At 34.1% G+C, this 18,538-nt stretch overlaps 1 protein-coding gene across 12 annotated transcripts in view; it reads left to right on the top strand.

The window, feature by feature from the left end:
• Positions 1-18,538, top strand: part of PPP3CA (protein phosphatase 3 catalytic subunit alpha) — a 208,889-nt gene that overhangs the window by 108,640 nt on the left and 81,711 nt on the right. For all 12 annotated transcript variants that reach the window (XM_026672699.2, XM_087962896.1, XM_087962898.1 and 9 more), the window contains exon 3: positions 14,048-14,172. In XM_026672699.2, coding sequence (XP_026528484.1) covers positions 14,048-14,172 — 125 coding nt within the window. The remainder of the gene's footprint in view (positions 1-14,047; positions 14,173-18,538) is intronic.

Genomic DNA, 18,538 nt, shown 5'->3' with positions numbered 1-18,538 from the left:
GAAAATCTATGTTTGATTTCCTTCTTGTTATAGAAATCCTCATAGATGCACCAGTAGATTGGTTATAAATTGATTATTTTTAAGTATAAACAGTGACCATATTAATTACCATGTATAGGAGATAATTCATATTTTTGCCTCATCCATCTAAGAGAAGTCCACATTTTCTTTATTAAGCAGCACAGTTTCTGTCTGGGATAAGGGAATACTTTTGGGGAGAATTTGGCCCTAAAAAGAAGCCTTTGTAATAAAAGCAAAATGTGCAAAGCATCAGACATCAAGAAAAGCCCCACGTAGCATGTTATTAATCAGAAGAATAACTTAGCCAACTGTAATATGTTGCTGAAAGGAGTTAAAAATGAGAAACTAGTTATTAAATCTAATTATCTGCACATCTTCAAGCTGCCAGAGTTGAGGAACACTGGACTATAGGAATATAGTTTGTATTCATTTGGTGGTAACATCCAAATTTTATTTGCAAAACACTGTGGTATGCAAATGTCCAGGAATCCCTGCTTCAATTGTATGTTTCACTGAATCCTTGAAACTGGCACATCCTCCCAATGATACCAAGTTAAAAACAAATTTCCACAGATCTGACTACATACTTTTGATGTAGTTATATCCAGAATAAGAAGAAAAAAGCAGAAGCTTGGACATCTATTTGATTCAGTACTGCTGCTTTTTTAAAATATCTGATAAATTTGTTAATAAGCTCACATAAGTCGATTGACCCACAGGAGAAGACAGTTCCACAAATAACCGACCCTTTTAACCTGTCAGATTGTGATTGTTGTTCTGTCTTCCTTCAACAACAGTTGGGTCTTCTAAACAGCTGTCTGGGCATTTGAAAATGAAGACATTACATTTAGAGGGAAAGCTATAAAAAAATTAAGCACTACCAGCTGTCAATTTGCACTGCGTGAAACACTGCTAAGAAATGGAAGTAACACAGGGACATTGATGTAATGACAAGATAAAGAAAAATCTTTCTAGAACTGCTCTCATACTGGTTAGATCTGCAGAACAAAAACAAGAGATCATGGTGACCTGCTGAAAAAGTGAGTAGCTGTCCACAGATCCACAGTTACCCAGCTGGTTAGCCAACAGTGTTTTGCATGGGAGAGTTGTCAGAAGAAATCTTTTCTTCAGACTGATAGCAAAAAGCTATTGTAGGTAGAATATAAATCTGCATAAGCCAGAAACATGTTTGAAGAGAGAGGTTTGCACCGATGAAACAATCAAACAAAATAATAAATGAGATATCTCCAATATCTCAGGAGTTGCCACAAAGAAGAGGGAGTGAAGCTATTGTCCAAAGCACCTGAGGGCAGGACAAGAAGCAATGGGTGGAAACTAATCAAGGAGAGAAGCAACCTAGAACTAAGAAGAAATTTCCTGACAGAACAATTAATCAGTGGAACGACTTGCCTCCAGAAGTTGTGAATGTTCCAACACTGGAAATTTTTAAGAAGAGATTGGACAACCATTTGTCTGAAATGGTACAGGGTTTCCTGCCTAAGCAGGGGGCTGGACTAGAAGACCTCCAAGGTCCCTTGCAACTCTGTTATTCTGTTCTGTTCTAACGTTCTAAGGTTGCAAATATATTTATTTATTCCAGATATATTTTATAGAAACCATACAGGATTTGAATTGAAAAGGTGAAGCATTTGGAAACAAAAGAGCATCTTGTCAACTGTTAAGCACGGGGGTGTTTCTATTATACTTTTGGTTGTATGGCAGATAGTGGATTAGGAAATAAAATGCAAGTAGAAGACACAAGTGTCAACATGTCTTAAAAGCTGATGTCATGTGGTCAGTAAAGAAATTAAAGCTGAAAGTAATTGGTTATTTCAGCAAAACACCCATCTGAAACATACCTTCTAATCAACTCTGGAGTTACAGGAAAAAAACATGATGATTTTTGGAACAGTGTTGGGGTAATTCCCCGTTAGGAGAATGAGCGCATACAGGGAGACGTATTTGAGAGAAGTGTTTGAATAATACACACACAGAACACAGATACACTGTACAGTAAATGTAGGTTTTTACTTCCAGAAAGGTTGAAGCAAAGTTCAAGATAAGCAGTCCAAAGTCATTCACAGGTAAATCAGTCAGTTTTTCAATCCAGGGATAATCCAATAACAAATTCCAGTGTCAAAAACAGTTCAGTATCAGACTTACATCAAATCCAGAAATATCAGTCAATTAGGAAAAATGGAGGAACGGCAATACTTTCCAACAGAAGGAAACAGAGACTTACTCACATTCTCTTCTGAGACTAAGGCTAAGACAAACCAGGTTTCTGGCTCCATCTTATGGCCGTTTGAGAAACCACACCTAATTACAGTTTTGCATTTTTTTAAAGATACAGTTTTAAAATGTTTATCCTGGTTTATATATTTCTAACCCAAATACCTGTTAGGTGACTTATATTCCTAACATTCTCCTTTTTGGGTAAAACAATATATACAACCTTACATTCTAAGTCCATAATCTTCACAGCAAGCTTTATGCTTTATAGAGCCGTGGGCCCTTGTAAAATGATCTGCTATATTGTTTTCTGACATACAGTATTCCAGCTTCATCATTTTACTTTGCACACATTGTCTCACATTTAAATATCTTAAATCTGTGCGTTTCATTCTTGTTTTAACAGCAATATTTGAAGCCATCTGTATTGCTGATTGGTTGTCTTCGTAAACAACAATAGGATCTGTTACATTAATTCCCATATCAATTAATAATTGTTTATACAAAACTAAATCTGTACATTCCATCACAGAAATGGTGATTATAAGCAATTCTATAAATTGGACAGACCAGCAACATCAAAAGGTTTCTTTCTCCAGATGTCTGTTTATCGTCCCCCTGTTATAGAAGAGGACATAAAAAATTATATCCTGTACAGCATTTCCAAGAAGGTCTTGCTATATGTACACCGTGCATCCTTTCACTCTGTGACAATATCAGATTACATTATGAGGGAAAATACAGAAACACACTGTCCCTTGCTAGCCATTTAGTTTAATAACTGTCCAATTAATTGAACAAAACACTGCTGCTATCTAGCAAACAAAACTTCAAGTCCTCTGTTCACTATTTGAGAAAGATACACTGTAGTACCAGATAGATTATATCTGTATTTGTAATATGACGTATACCCTTCTTTTCAATTTTGGGGCTTAAACAATTATCGAGGACAGAATATAGATAGATAAATTCTTAAATCAGAATTAGGACCCAGGTCTAAGACTCAGTAACCAAGACGTTCAGCTGATATACATTTCTACATTATTAGTATAACTGAGCCAGAATTGCAGGAGAGAACAGTCATGATTCAATGTTGTTACCATATAGGAGGGTCAGATTTTTTCTATAAGCTTGCATCTCTTGATATAAATTTATTTGGTTATTTTCAGCAGAATTTTTCACCTGACACACATTTCCTTGACTTTTAACTACATTTTGCCTATACTTAGTCATTCACCTTTGCTCTGTTCTCAGCTCTACAATATTAAAACATTTACATGAATGTGAGAACTCTGCATACCTCTTATGGTCCTTTGTCTTACTCATTATTGTTACACAAATAAAATTCTAGGCAAATTCTTCAAACCCCACACTATAATTTGTATTTAGTATAAACTTGATTTGTAAATTAAAATTGTATACTTTGTGGTCATAGTAATATTAATACTATGCTACTTGCAAACAAATCACAATGTGATTCTTTTATAGATTATGTGAAAAAGAGGATTGAAACTTGGATCAGTTTTGAAAAAAAGTCTACCTTTTTTTTTAAAAAAAAGTTTGCATATAACATATAATTAGTCTATTTGCCATTTTTGGGATTCTCCAATGTAACTGTCAGATAGATTGCCAATTAAGTTCAGAGACTTTCCTGAGCCAAATGTTGACCAGCTAAGTTTAATTATGCCACCTAGAATTGCAATTTCATATGCCAACAACTTTGCTGACTGCGAAATTCTGAAATTTTTAGACTAATATGCCTTGAAGGTGTTGAGGAAAGTTAGATCAGAGAATTAACCCAATCCTTTGAGCACAGAGTAAACATTTTTCAGATCAAATCATCATTTGTGATCACCAAGTTTGCTGCTGGATAGTAATATCAACAGTTGGGTAATGTCCATCTGTTCTATATGTGGAGATTTTTTTTATAATTCCAGTAGTGGTAAATAAAGGAACAGCAAGAGTGAGTACCTCATTACCAAGCAATTAATTTTCTTTAAAAAGTGGATTGTGCTCATTTTTAAGACTTGGAAAACAACTTAGAGATGTCATAAACTGATAATGTCATAAACTAATGATGAAGACGTTGTGTTCCTTGTTTACAACTGATTAATGGATGAGAGCAGATAACTGAAATGGATTGTACTATTCTGAATATGTCTTTTGTCTTCTATAGGTCTCAATTTATTAAACCACATCTTTGAGTAGAAAACAACTGTCTTAAGCTTTGTTTATAGGTGACCTAAAGAAAGAATTTCAACAATACATCTAGAGACTGTTCTTTATACATATCCATAGAGATAAAATGCCCAGTGACAGGCTTTATCAGTATATTCACATAAACAGAGATGAACATAGTGGGTCATCTGAAATATCCTCTATGTTCATCAAGTACTCATTTGACACATGGATATTAAAATGCATAAATAAATATTCATACAACTGGCCCTTGGAGGAGATGCAGAGAAGCTGCTTCCTTCCTCTGCATCTAAGAGGGCAGATGTTAGGTAAAAGAGGAGGGGAAAAGAGGAACAACAACTAGTGAACAAACAGGAAACACTATACAAACATCCCAGTGCTCATTAAAATTGCCATTGAAAAATGATGTGGCAGTAAAGAATATATCTAACCCAGGGGTTTCAAACTCAAGGCCCGGCTAGCTCCGGCCCGTGGGGTGCTTAGATCTGGCCGGCAGGGCCGCCTTGGAAACAGCCAAGGACCGGCCTGCGGTGCCTCTGCCAGCAAAAACGGAACTTGGGAGTCTTCGATGCCTTCTGCAACCCTCTGCCAGGAAAAATGGCATGTGGCCCTCCCAAGCTCCATTTTCACTGGTAGAGGTTGCAGGAGACTGTTGCAGCCCAAGCTCTGTTTTCAATGGCAGAGCACTTGGGCCATCACAGGGTCCCCTGACATGAGTGATTTCAAGTTGGCCACGCTTACCCTGCCCCCAAGGTCAAACACTACCCTGATGCGGCCCTCAGTAAAATTGAGTTTGACACCCCTGGTCGAAGCCAAGGTGAATCAAAGGGCCACTTGGCTTGGAAATGTTTCTTTCCTTGATCCACAAGCAAGAGGGGTACCTTCAGTTTTTCTCTAATGTCAGGACTGTGAACCAACAGCCCTGGCATGCTTGGCTTCTGTTCCCTAATATAAAGAAGAGGATATCAAGACTGATACAAAAAATACGCAGGGATTACTGTCAGGTGCTCCTAGGACAATTGTTTAGCACAATTCTAATAAGAGCCAAAATAATAAGTGACATTTGGGAAGTGCAGAGCAGTTTTATGTACTGGTTTCAGGCCAGGATTTTGTTCTTTGGCAAATGACTGAAAATTTAGGAATGTGAGAAATATTGCCTTCAGTCATTCCTTCCCTTCATTCCCGTATCACTTTGTCACTTTAAAAAAAACAATTATCTTGGTTGGAAGCCTTGTTTAACTTTTTTTCATCTACTTCCAATAGACATTTTGTATTTCTATAGAATAGCTCTGCCTTTTCTTGTGTCTCTTGGTCTTAACTGTGCCTTGCTCTCTTTGACTGCATTTTCTGTGATTGTGTTAATTTATGTATATGGATTATATCTTTTTCTCACCCTTCCTTGTTACAGCAGTCCATCTCTTTATGAACAATTTTCCTTCATAATTTCTTTCACTGAATTATTCTATCCGGCATTTCAATAACACTTTGCAACATAATTATTTTCTCTGTTTTGAACAAGTTCTACATCTTCCTTCCATCCATCCATTTCCCACTCGTTCAGAAATTAAACTATTTCATATTTTTTAACACAAGTGTTTGTATTTTTTCTTTCTGAAGTCACTCTATTTTCTCTTTGGTTTCTTTCGTAACTTTCCTTATCTTCCAACCCTATTTCCAGCCCAAAATCCACTCCGAGCAAATAATTGTCTGCTCTACATACAAATCTCTTATCAGAGTTGTATCCTGCACCAGTTCACTCAATCTTTCATCATATATAAATCAAGTCAAGCAAGCATTTCTGAATTTTCATGCATATGCGTGAATAGATGGATGCTGAAGCACATATTCAAAATAAATTAAATGTTCTGCCTGTGGCTTTTAATAATCATTCAGCTGGTCCATCTGTTCAGTTTCTGGTCTGATTCTCTATAGAACAGCTATATCCACTTAGTTGGTGATTTTTAACCTTTTTTTAAAAAAACACAGAAACATGTAAAATAGGACTACTAAAGATTTTTTCATGTAAAACTTATTTTTTTTCAGTTCAAACAACATAACTTTAATCTGGCATTCAAGACAAAAAAGAGTTTGGGCTATCTACAATTTGCAAGTTTTATGTAAATGACTGAAAGCTCATTAAAAGAACTTACTTCGGCTGTTTATGAATGCCACACTTCAAGTAAACTGTATAGTATACCTGATTTGGTGTTATTTTTTAGTGGGCAAGGTCAGTGGAATCTGCAGCTCAATACCCCAAACAGAATTCTCTGTAAGCTAAACAGAGAGAGTTCTTTTCAAAAGGCCCTTGGGATCTGCAGAGATCAAAGCAAGCTTTTATCTCAAAAGTCAATAAACAATATTCTATCCATTTCCAGCCATTGATGAATAGATCTACTGTAACATAGTCCAATACTTACCCACTATACAATATTTTTTCCACAAAATATATTTTCTTTCATTAAAATGTTGTACTATATAATACTTTTATTACATTACATAAAAGGTTGGCTGGTAAACTAAACTTAAAGGTTTTATTACAGTCAATTGCATAATGTGAACATTGGTAATAACTGAAAATTGCTTTTGACATTTTTTTTAGAAAAACAGAAATAATAATTTTAATATGCAATTATTATTGGATCTATTAGATCCTAATTTACTGAAGCTTTTAAAATAATTATATTTATTAGAATCTATAAGTGACTATAGTGACTTTGATTTTATGGCAAATACTGTAGAATACTTTCTCCCACCACAATAAAAAGGGATTACAGGATCGTTAAAAGTGGGGGGAAACCTGTAGAATACATTCTAGACTTACTTGAAGTTTGTTGGTTATTTTCAGCTCAAAAAGAAGCTACTGACACCTGACTGAGACAGATCTAAACATGAAAATGCAGTTTGCATAGAATAATCTAGACTGGTGAAATTGAGTCAGATAGGTAGAATGCAATCCAATTAAGTAGATCAGGTCTGCTGAAAGTCAATGGAGAAGCTCTCATTTTAAGAGCTTATTGAAACCAGAACCATGGATAGCTCCAAATAAGTTTTGTAGATTGAAGTTTTCTGTAGAAGAAATAACAATTGTCTCAGCTGCTAGCCAAAGTCATTTGGAAGATAAAGTTTTTCCCCAAATAATTGCTTAAGAACTGACAGTCCTGCTATTTATTGGCTAGGGAAAATATGCAGTTGAAAGCAAATGGAAGGGGAAACTAGTAGATCCAGGTATTGCAACCTGAATGTGCCTTTGAAGATTAGGGTCTCAGGAAATTGGGAGAGTTGGAATCTTTACATACTGTCTTTTCCTTCTCTTTTCCTTCTTTTTCAGAGAGTGGCTTTTGGAAGATGCATACACAAGAGTCACATAACATGCATAAATAGAGAGAGAAAGATGCATAAATATATATAACCTCCAGAAAAATAGATAAGAAAAGATGCAAAGAAGTAACTTCAATTTTCCTTACAACAGTTATAAGTACAATAACTTGTATTTAAATGTACTTCACACTCTATAATTACAACTCTCTTCTTTCTATAACTGAATCTCTCTAATCATCAAAAACATAGTTGTGAATGCTGCAACACTGGAAGTTTTTAAGAAGATATTGGATAACCATTTGTCTGAAGTGGTGTAGGGTTTCCTGCCCAAGCAGGGGGTTGGACTAGAAGACCTCCAAGGTCCCTTCCAACTCTGTTAATTCTATTTTATGTATTCAAATGTAAACAAGTCGCAACCCATACATTTATTGGGATGGTGTGATCTTCAGATGAAGCTGAGAACCCTAGGGTGACAAGAGAAGGATGTGGACATTGTGTAGAATTTGGGTCTGGGTTTATTATGTTTTTCCATTGGATTCTTCCTCTATTTGTCTTAAATTCAAGCCCATCTTCCTTTTTTTTCATATGGTGTGTAGACAGCAGTAATGCTTTGCTTCGTTGCCTCTGGAGCCTCATATTTCTGCTGTGCTGTGGAAATGAAGGTTCTGCCGAGAGTGATCTTTTTATATAAAAATATAAAAATTCTATTAAAACTTTTATAACAAAATCATAAAAACCAGTACAAACTAATAAAGAGCCAAAGAAACAAAACAAAGGAGAAAAGATTAAATGTGCAGAAAGAATGAAAAGAAATAAGAAAAAAGTTTCTGATTTCTTCTGCAGAAAATATAAGTACATTTACAATATTATCCCTTACTTTGTGATTACAAAAAAGAGCTCATTTTTTTCTGTTATCTAGTTTTTTTCTAATCATCAGAACCACAAGTTTTTCCCTGTTTCATGCAAAAAGTCTAAAGGGGTTTCCAATCAACCATTAATATAGATATTGTTTTTTCTCTAAAGTAAGTTAATTTAGCCAGCTCTGCAGATTCCATAATCTTCACCAGCCCTTCTTCCACTGAGGGTAACATTGAACCTTTCCACTTTTGAGCATATAATAGCCTCATTGCAGTTATCATTCATATGTATGTATGTATGTATGTATGTATGTATGTATGTATGTACATACATACATACATAGTTCCATTACTGTTTTCTAGTTGCCTGTCCATTAGTCCCAAAAGTAAAATGTTGGTTTCAGTTGAAACAAAAGTACAATTAAAATTCTGCTGTCTCAGTAGATGTCATCAAGCAATGTTCTCTAGTTAAGGATGTCCACAACAGGACTCTGTCTAATATTCCTTTGTGGAAGTATTCAGAGATAATATTTAACCAGTATTGAAGAGAAATTATTTCTTTTGATTTTTTTTTTAATATTTCCTTAGGTTTATGTGTGTCCTATCATTCAAGTTTTGTATGTTTGAGCTTTTACTCAAAATCTAGAAAGAAAGGAAGAGAGACATACAATGTATTTTAGCTTGTCATGTGATTAATTGCATGGTGTAGGGAAGAGATGTTCAAGCAGTGCAGGAGGATATTAATTCCTATTTCAAGAAATAGTACTTCCAGTTTAATTTCTCAAATGACCACCAAGAATTGAAGAATAAAAGTCTCATGGTGAGATGCTTTCATAAGAAGTGTTTGACCAGATCTGGACAATCAATTTTTCTTCATCCATTTCAATCAAATTTTATTTATATCTTGTTTGTCACTGGCTGGTCTTTGCTGAGAGGATTAGGGGGAATATGACCCCACTGATTTTCCTAGAACTCACAATATCTTTCAGTACTGTCAAACATGGTATCCTCTCCTAGTAGGATTCACTAAGAAAATAATATATTGAGTTAGGGATGCAGCAGAAATAGTTACCATGGTTACTACTGTATACAAGCCCTGAAAGTAAGCCTGGCTTCTTTAAGAAACACTAAAAGGTGCAGTAAATGTGCTCCTTATGAACATCTTTTCATATCCCAATAGCTGCCAGCTCAATTTTCATTTCTTGGCACCAAAATCTCAGATGTTTTGCTTGACTCCCAAGATCAACTTGAAAATTCTACTTCTGATGTTATCCCAACTGTTTTTATGTTTGCATTACGGTGTATTTAAATGTTTATTTTTACATGTGGTACAGTATTTATGTTGTAAGCTACCCTAGGAAAATATGGATTGAAACAGGGACATAGCATTTCTAAAATTCCATAGCAACAATGGAAAATTATTGGTTTGTTTTTTTTAAATCTTGCACTAGAAGATTGCTCAGAGCGAAGTGGGACAATCTTCTACTGAGTTTTGGGGTACTTTCTTATTTATATTGTTCCTCCAAAGCTTTATATGTATAGAAACTAGTTTTCTGCTGATATTTTTTAATATATTCAAATACATATTGGTATATGTCCATTATAACTTAAACTTAAATTAGAAGTATATACTTGTTCCCTTCTGTCTTAAGAAGCATGATGTTTCTAAATATTTCCATAAATATTGGAAAGCATGCCGTTTTAAACGTTTTCAAAATTGTTGCAATAAATAAGGATTTGAGTAACATATTCCATCTGCTATAAACTGGCTTGTATAAATAATTCTCACTCCTTTGTACCTCCAGCTGAGGGATTCTGTTCTATAAACAGAAACAACTGAGTAGATTCCATCCATGGATCATATTTTTCCAAAATGTTGGATATCAAAACGAAGTGATGAATAATTAAAAATAAATTTTGGAACAGAAAACAATATGGATGTGGACTTTAATGTTATAGGTAGTCCTTGACAATTGGGACCAGAATTTCTGTTGCTAAACAAGACAGATTGTAAGTGAGCCATGCTCAATTTAATTACCCTTTTTGCAATGGTGTTAAGTGAAGCAATGCAATTGTTAACTGAATCATACAGTTGTTAAGCAAATCTGACTTCCCCCATTAACTTTGCTAATCAGAAGCCAGCTGGGATGGTTGCAAATGATGATCACATGACCACAGGAGACTGCAATTGTCACACATTCAGCCTGGTTGCCAAGTGTCCAAATTTTTAGCACATGATTGTAGAGATGCTGTGAAGAATGTAAGTGTGAGGACCAGTCATAAATCACTTTCTTCAATGTCATAACTTTGAATGTTTCTGATGAATGATTGTGAGTCGAGAACTACTGTTATAGCATAGGATGCAAACATAACTGGCATGAAAATATGTATATTTGAGAGTGCTTTAAACTAGTTTCCTAGGCAGAGATACAAAAAACCCTAAATAATCTATTCTTACTGAAAGGAGCATGCCTTTGCTGTTGTGTGAATAGATAGAATAGAAGTGCAATAGCGCTTAGATTTGCATACCACTTCACAGCCCTCTCTAAGTGGTTTACAGAGCATATTGCCCCCCAACAATCTGGGTCCTCATTTTACTGACCTCAGAAGGACAGAAGGCTGAGTCAACCTTGAGCCTGGTGAGATTTGAACTGCCAAATTGCAGGCAGCCGGCAGGCAGCAGAAGTAGCCTGCAGTGCTGTACTCTAACCACTGCGCCACCATGGCTTATAGAATAAAGGCAATAGCAATAGAGTTTTTGCAAGGGTTGGTACATTGAGTTCTTCTATTTGTCAAGCAAGGGTATCCCAGCAATTAAGGCAAAGACGAGGGAGCTTGTTTGCAGTTTTCTCTTGGAGAATAAGTCAAGATAATATGGCACCATGCTGTGAAAAAAATACTCAAATAAAATATTACTATTGTATATGTATGGTATGATAAATTTTAATGCTATTGTATTCACAGCACTTCTGCTACACCATAATTTCAACTATATAAATATGGCTTTTCTTGTTTTAAGTCATACATTGACATTTTTATCATGGGGTAGCACATGGTTTTAGTAAATAAACCTGATGAGAATTTATTATTTGTTTGGATGGAGAAATAGTTATCCAATAAAGATTTCTCCAGTGTTTGCAAATAAGCTATGAAAATATGGGATTGGTGAGCATTGAAATGCCCATGCGCAAGACTAATAATGTAAAATTTTAGGATAAGAACTGAGTTACATCAGCAGAAAGCACAGGTAGAAATCTTGCTTATTAAAATTTCATAGTTTTAAAACACGAGAGAGTAAGTTTAATATTACACACAGTGTTGATACAGTGCCATAGTGTGATTATCAAATCAAGCTTCCATATTTCTTTACTTTTTGGGGTACATGATAAATTATGTAATACTGTTTCATTCTTGAATTCAGTGTTCAGTGAAAATGAACTTACCCTTCTTAAAAGGAAAAACAGACTTCCAGATAATAAGCCATAGAGGTTGAAAAAAGACCTGAAAGCATGAATAGAAGAGATGACTCCACCAGACTGTCCATTATCTGGAAGCCTGCACTCTCAAACAAAAAAATCTCCACACCACCAGCCAAGCAAACACCTGGGCACAAACAGAACCCCCCTGATACCTCCAGCTCAAACACACCCCAACCAGGCACCCAGATGAAACCTAGCTTCCTAATAAATGATAGCCGTCCGTTTACTCAAAGCCAAGCCGCACTAAAAGCCTCCAATACAGGAAACACAATGTTGCCAGCCAATCAAGACATAAAAAACACTACAAAACAGACAGAAGATATTAGAAACACCAATCAAGCAGAACACAGCAAATTCCAAGACCAATGGACACAGACCAAGACTCCCAACCAATCAGGATGAAGAAAAAAACCATTCTAACACAGCAGTAGGCTAGCACCAAATTTAAAACAGAAACGGCTGTGAAAGCCTGACTCACAGACAAACACTATACAGAAGCCTGATGATGGCAGATGAGATTCTGCCGAAACGTCACTACAACTTTAAAAGCACAACTATAATGACGTGGGAAAATACCCGAAGAAAGCTGAATAACATATATATATATATATATATATATATATATATATATATATATATATATATATATATATATATATATATCCCTCTACCCCTCCCTTTTTCATATTTTATATTTTTTCTTTGACCTTCTTTTTGTTGTTATTTTGTATTTTATCTTCTTTTGAAATAGTTCATTGAATTATATTTTGATATAATTAAAAGAATTATGTACATGAAATGTTACCTTCAGTAAAATATTTTTTTCTGAAAGATGTATGACTTGTGCTAACATAAACTAAATGTAGATGTTTTAATGCTATAAACTAGCTTATTTTATAATATTAAATATATTAAATTTAAAATGGTCAAACATCTTGAGATATCAATATAATTTTATTTGGGTAAGACTGCCTTAAATTACACACAGTGATATATACAGGGGGAAGTACAAAGGAATATGTTTATGTATATTTTCAGATGTACAGATTGATAGTTGGTGCATTATTAGTCTTATTTTCTTTCATTATTAAAGGCGTTATATATACAGTTCCAAACAATTTCTAATCTAGTTTCAAACCAAACTTGGTTATATCATGCGAATAGAAGCTAATATGTTGGGTCATTTGAATCTACATTATTAAGATTCAAGACTCAGTTAAGATTACTAAAATATAAATGATCTTTATTATACCTAATGTAATCTTAATTTCTCAGAATTCTATTGCTGCCATTTTAATTCCTGACAGTTTGTTCTAGTATGAATTGTAAAGTGGGAAATGTCTTCAAATGATTGATGGAACAAAGTAATCCAGTGAAGCTTCCTAATATTTAACCAAACAACTTTTTAAAATAGAGTTGGTACACTGTTTCTTGTGGCATACATCTAACCTTATTTTCTCCTTTTATTCCACTATTGTTCTGGTTGCTAGAAAACATGCTGCAAAATCTCCTTGATCAAAAATTATTACGGATGAAATAAACTTGCATTCTAAGTGCAGTGGTAACCATTGAAACTTATCCAATGGTCTCTTAATATAGAACTGTTTTGCAGCATTTTCTTGTCTGAGACAAGGAACAAGATAGTTTTCCTTCCCATGCTATGTTCAAAGCCTGACTGAACTGATAGTTGAATCTTACTATCACATCACCAGTGTTGAAGAATGTTACACCACGGATGCTAGTTTATGGATCGATATAGTCTAACATCAGGAAAGTTGCCATAGTTGTCCATCCTGATGGCAAGTCAGTGATGTAATATGTTAGAAAGAAATAGTCCAGATCCTACATTTTAGATTTAAGTTACGTTTCACTTATTATCTAGAAAATACAGTTCTATAATGTATTACATAATTAATTATTATTTCCATCATTTTCTTTCAGTTTGTGGGGATATCCATGGACAATTCTTTGACTTGATGAAGCTGTTTGAAGTGGGAGGTTCTCCTGCCAACACACGATACCTTTTTCTAGGGGACTATGTTGACAGAGGATACTTCAGTATTGAAGTAAGCATTGTTTCTTTCTTTAGCTATGAAATTTATTTCAAATGCATGCTGGTTTCTCTTTTTCTTTTAGTATGTTACAATCCTAAAGGTATATTTTCATGCTGCCACTTTTGACAAACATGGAATCCTTCTGTATCCTTCTGACTTCCACGCTCTGTATGCAGGATTGCAGTTTAAATCATTCATGTTCACTTTCCTGATTTTTTAAAAATGATTTTAAACTTCTCTTCTTCCGTCCCCCATCCCCACGCCTTGCACCAGATAATTGTGATGACGAACAGTTATCTTGCATTTAATTATGTTCCTTTCATATAAAATACAGTAAGAGGGGCAATATGTATTCTTCCTGGCTATGTTAAATTACACTTTGTGTAGGTTAATACTGCTCCTTGAGGCCATTCTATGTTTTTAATCATATTTCAGATATTAAGGAAAAGACAGCATCTATTGTCAAACAGGTTTTAAGGGCTTGGACCATCAGCTTCTAAGTTCTCTGAATCTGTCTTTTTTGTGGTGGGTGGAATTGCCTGCTGCCTGCAAATTGTTTCACATAGAGACAACAGTGCATGAAGAAAACCATTGTATTTTTAGGAACAAGAATTGGAAATTATACAAGGTGGGTGGAAGAAATATAATAATGCATTGCAAAGGAAAATGAAGCATTTCAAACTTTTATATATACTATGTGTGTGGGTGCATATTATGTATGTATGTATGTATCTGGGTATGCATATATATGTGTGTCTGTTGGTACATATTATATATTTATGTGTACACACACACACACACACACACACACTGCAAAGCTTAATAAAATATTTGAATTTTTTTAAATAATAAATTTGTCCTTTTCCCCTTCCACCCCAGAAATAAATTAGGACTAGGCTATGTTCAGTCTTCTTTAATTTACCATTTACTTTATAAGTATGATTACTTTTTTTTTAAAAAAAGTTACTCCTTTGAAGTGTTAGATAACACGTTTAGCCTAGTAATTAAGTCTTCAGTTTAGCATAAAAATTAAGAGGAATAAAATGAAAGTGCCAGATACACTTTTCTATGTTGCAGTACTAACACTGCAAGAGAACCAGTGTCTCTCATAGAGGACTTATTGGAATCTTTTCAAAGTGCTTTAAATTATCACATGAACATTGTTACGAGCTACCCTATGTCAACATTTTAAAAATTAAATTATTATAGGAATCCGTCAAACTCAAATAATCAGAGACATAATAGACATGTTTAACATTACAGGGGAAAAATCGATAGAAAGACTTCTTTATTTTTCTTCATTCTAGAACACAGGATCATTAATTCAAGACTGATGAAGAATGTATGGTTTCAGAATGGAATATTTCATAGAGAGTTAATTTGAATTGTTTTAAACGGCTACTATATAACTTCATGGAGGACCTTATAGGCTAGTTACAACCGCAGTATGAAGGATTCATTGTTTCATTCATTCAATTTCACTAGCTGCGCATCTCAGTCAATGACCCTGGGAGGCTGACAATTATAATAAAATTACAATAAAAATACTAAAACATTTTAAAATAATAAAAATGATAGAAACATCCTAAATAAACATACATAGCTGCTGAAATATTTGACCAGTTAGCAATACAGATAGGAAATGGGGTCCTTAAGACAGTCAGTACCTCAGGTTTGGGAACATAGCCAGGTTTTTAGGACCTTACGAAAGGCTAACAGGGTTGGGGCCTTACCTACCTTGCTAGATTGGACCTCAAAAAAGTTCCTGCCTCATTTCTGGAAGACAGATTACTCTGGTTTGGTTACTGATATCTTCACATCAGAAGAAGAAGAAAGAAAATGTGAATCTAATTTAACAATGTTATCTATCTTTATCTGCATATGGTCTCTGGGAAAATTCATCTAATGATTCATGATTGGGCAGCTATTTTATAACCATGTGTCAACCCTTTAAGATAGATAGACTAGGACACCTTGCATTCTTTTAGCAGAGCAGTCTTCAGTTCATTATTTCTTCCCCAAATTTTGTCTTTTTGTGTTTTCTAACACCCCACAATATTTAAAAACATTAAAAATAATGTTAACATTAAAACATTAAAAATAATGTCCTCTTGAAAGGGAGGAGATAGCTATCCGATGATCAATGATGGTGTGAAACTCCTTGCTAGTTTTTGCTGTATTACTTATCATAATGAGGACTGTATCAGTTCTTCCAGGTTTGATGATAATCTGCCATTCTAGCCTCTTTTGAATTCTAGCCTCTTTTAACCTGATTTTGAATATACACGTCGGTGAGGAGTCTTTGGTGCTCTCTGAGCTTGCTTGTTTTTTTGCAGATGTGTCATTACCCTAACTAGGTAACCTCATCAGTGCTAGCTGATCAATGCTAACTGATGACCTTACCTAGTTAAGGTAATGAAACATCTGCAAGAAAACAAGCAAGCTCAGAGAGCACCAAAGATCTGTCATTTCAACCCTAAGCTACAAATATTCTCCTTTATTGTATTGATACAGGTGGGTCATTAAACAGTTGCATTTCTCTTCTTTGCAAAAAATAAAAAGCAGTAATGATTGTTTAAGAAAAGCATTGCAGGAATTATCGGTAGATTTCTTTTTTTAAAAAAAAACAAGTTTTATTAATTTTTAAAACACACAAATTATCATTATTCATTACATGTTTAAACCTTTTTCCATTGTAAATTTAACAAGTCAGATAAATTATGATTCTGTTTTAAACCATTTCCATATAACATACCAAAACCTCTTATTCAATTTCTCTTTACTTCTCTTTACTCTTATTCAATATCATTATTATTATTTCATCTGTTTCTTTCTGACTTAGTTACCATTATTCTCATTCTATATTTCTACAAATTTTTACTAATTCTCCCCCCAAAAGACATATACACACAACACACAAAACATAAAAAAATCTTTTTGGAAAGTAACTTGGACCCAGGTGTCTCTCTCTTCATGGACTTCAATTATATTCATGCTCATCTTACATATCATTACTTATTTTATTTACCATTCTAAGCCTTCTATATTAACTTCTCCACATATTTCACACTTCTTAATTCTACCTTAATTAATCATCTTAGTTTGAATCATTATATTTGTATCTTTTGTCCATTTTTTATCATCCCTTTGTCTCATTCCTTATGGAAAAAAAAGAAAATCAGTTTCTCCTGAAATCATTAATCAGAGTATGATGCCTTTCTATCTCCCCTAAGTTAATCAAATTAATCTTTAAAATAATATCTAATACCCAATCAGATTTTGCTTGGTACATTCTATCTAACTAATACATCCAACATAATTAAGTGCATAATTAGACAATAAATCCAAATATTAAAACAAAAATACTATAATAAAAATTTTATAATAACATTAATACCATAATTTTATCAAACTCTTTAATTAAAACAATATTCTAAACCTCTCCTATTATTAAGTTTTAAAGCCAATCATTTTTAAACATTTAAACATTTTAATCTCTTGTCAACTCTTAAACCATTGCAATACTACCATCTCATCTTATGTACCTTGCAAAATCTTTTTTTTTTTAAATTATACTTTATCCATTATCCATAAAAATTCCTTTTTCCATTTAATTTCAAAACATTGTAGCTTTTCTCCACCTTTTTCCTTTCTTTCTTCTCCCAACAAACCTTTCTACCCCCCTTCTTCTAGCCTCTGCCTTACCGGCTTCCCTTCTCTGTCGTATTCCTTTTCCCTTTTGTTTACTATCATCATATTGGTTTTGCACTTTATTTTTCCCTTTCTTAAATGTTTTTTTAGATCTTAAGTCCTTAAGTCCTTTAGTTTTCTTCTTTCTCTTCTTTTCTTTCTCTCTTCCTTCTTTCTGGATCAAATTCTGAGATTCATTAAAGATGGCTCCTTCCTTTCTTTCTTGTTCCTCTGCTGTCTTCATCTGTTGTAATGTTTGTTGATAATTAGTAAGCGCCATTTCTAAGAAAAGGAAAGCTTCTTCCACACCATCTTTACCATTTTTTTTTGCTTGTTCATATTCTTTTCTTAGTTCCTCAACAGAAAGAGCCATTATAAATCTTTTCTTTTCTTTTCTCCTTCTTTCTTCTTACAACAACCAGAATATTCAAAAGAAAATAAAAAAGATAAAACAGTCCCAAAGTTATCAATCAGTCCAAACCAAGGCAGAGTTCTCACTTTCTCCTTCTGGGGTAATATCAATCAAAGAGAAAGAAAGTCCAAATCTGTTTAAAATCTTATTACAATATATTCTAGTCTTCAAATCCTTAAGGCATCTGCTCCAACAAAGTCTTAGCATACAAATATTTTCTTTTAATCCTCTCTCTTCCCACTCATCGCTTAAAACCAATTTTCACCTAAAAATAGG

Source organism: Notechis scutatus, chromosome 4, assembly GCF_049901735.1.
Source record: "Notechis scutatus isolate UNSWTSFEM ecotype Mainland chromosome 4, rNotScu1.2, whole genome shotgun sequence".
Classification (NCBI taxonomy): Eukaryota; Metazoa; Chordata; class Lepidosauria; order Squamata; family Elapidae; genus Notechis; species Notechis scutatus.
This window is presented reverse-complemented; position numbering and strand designations above follow the sequence as displayed.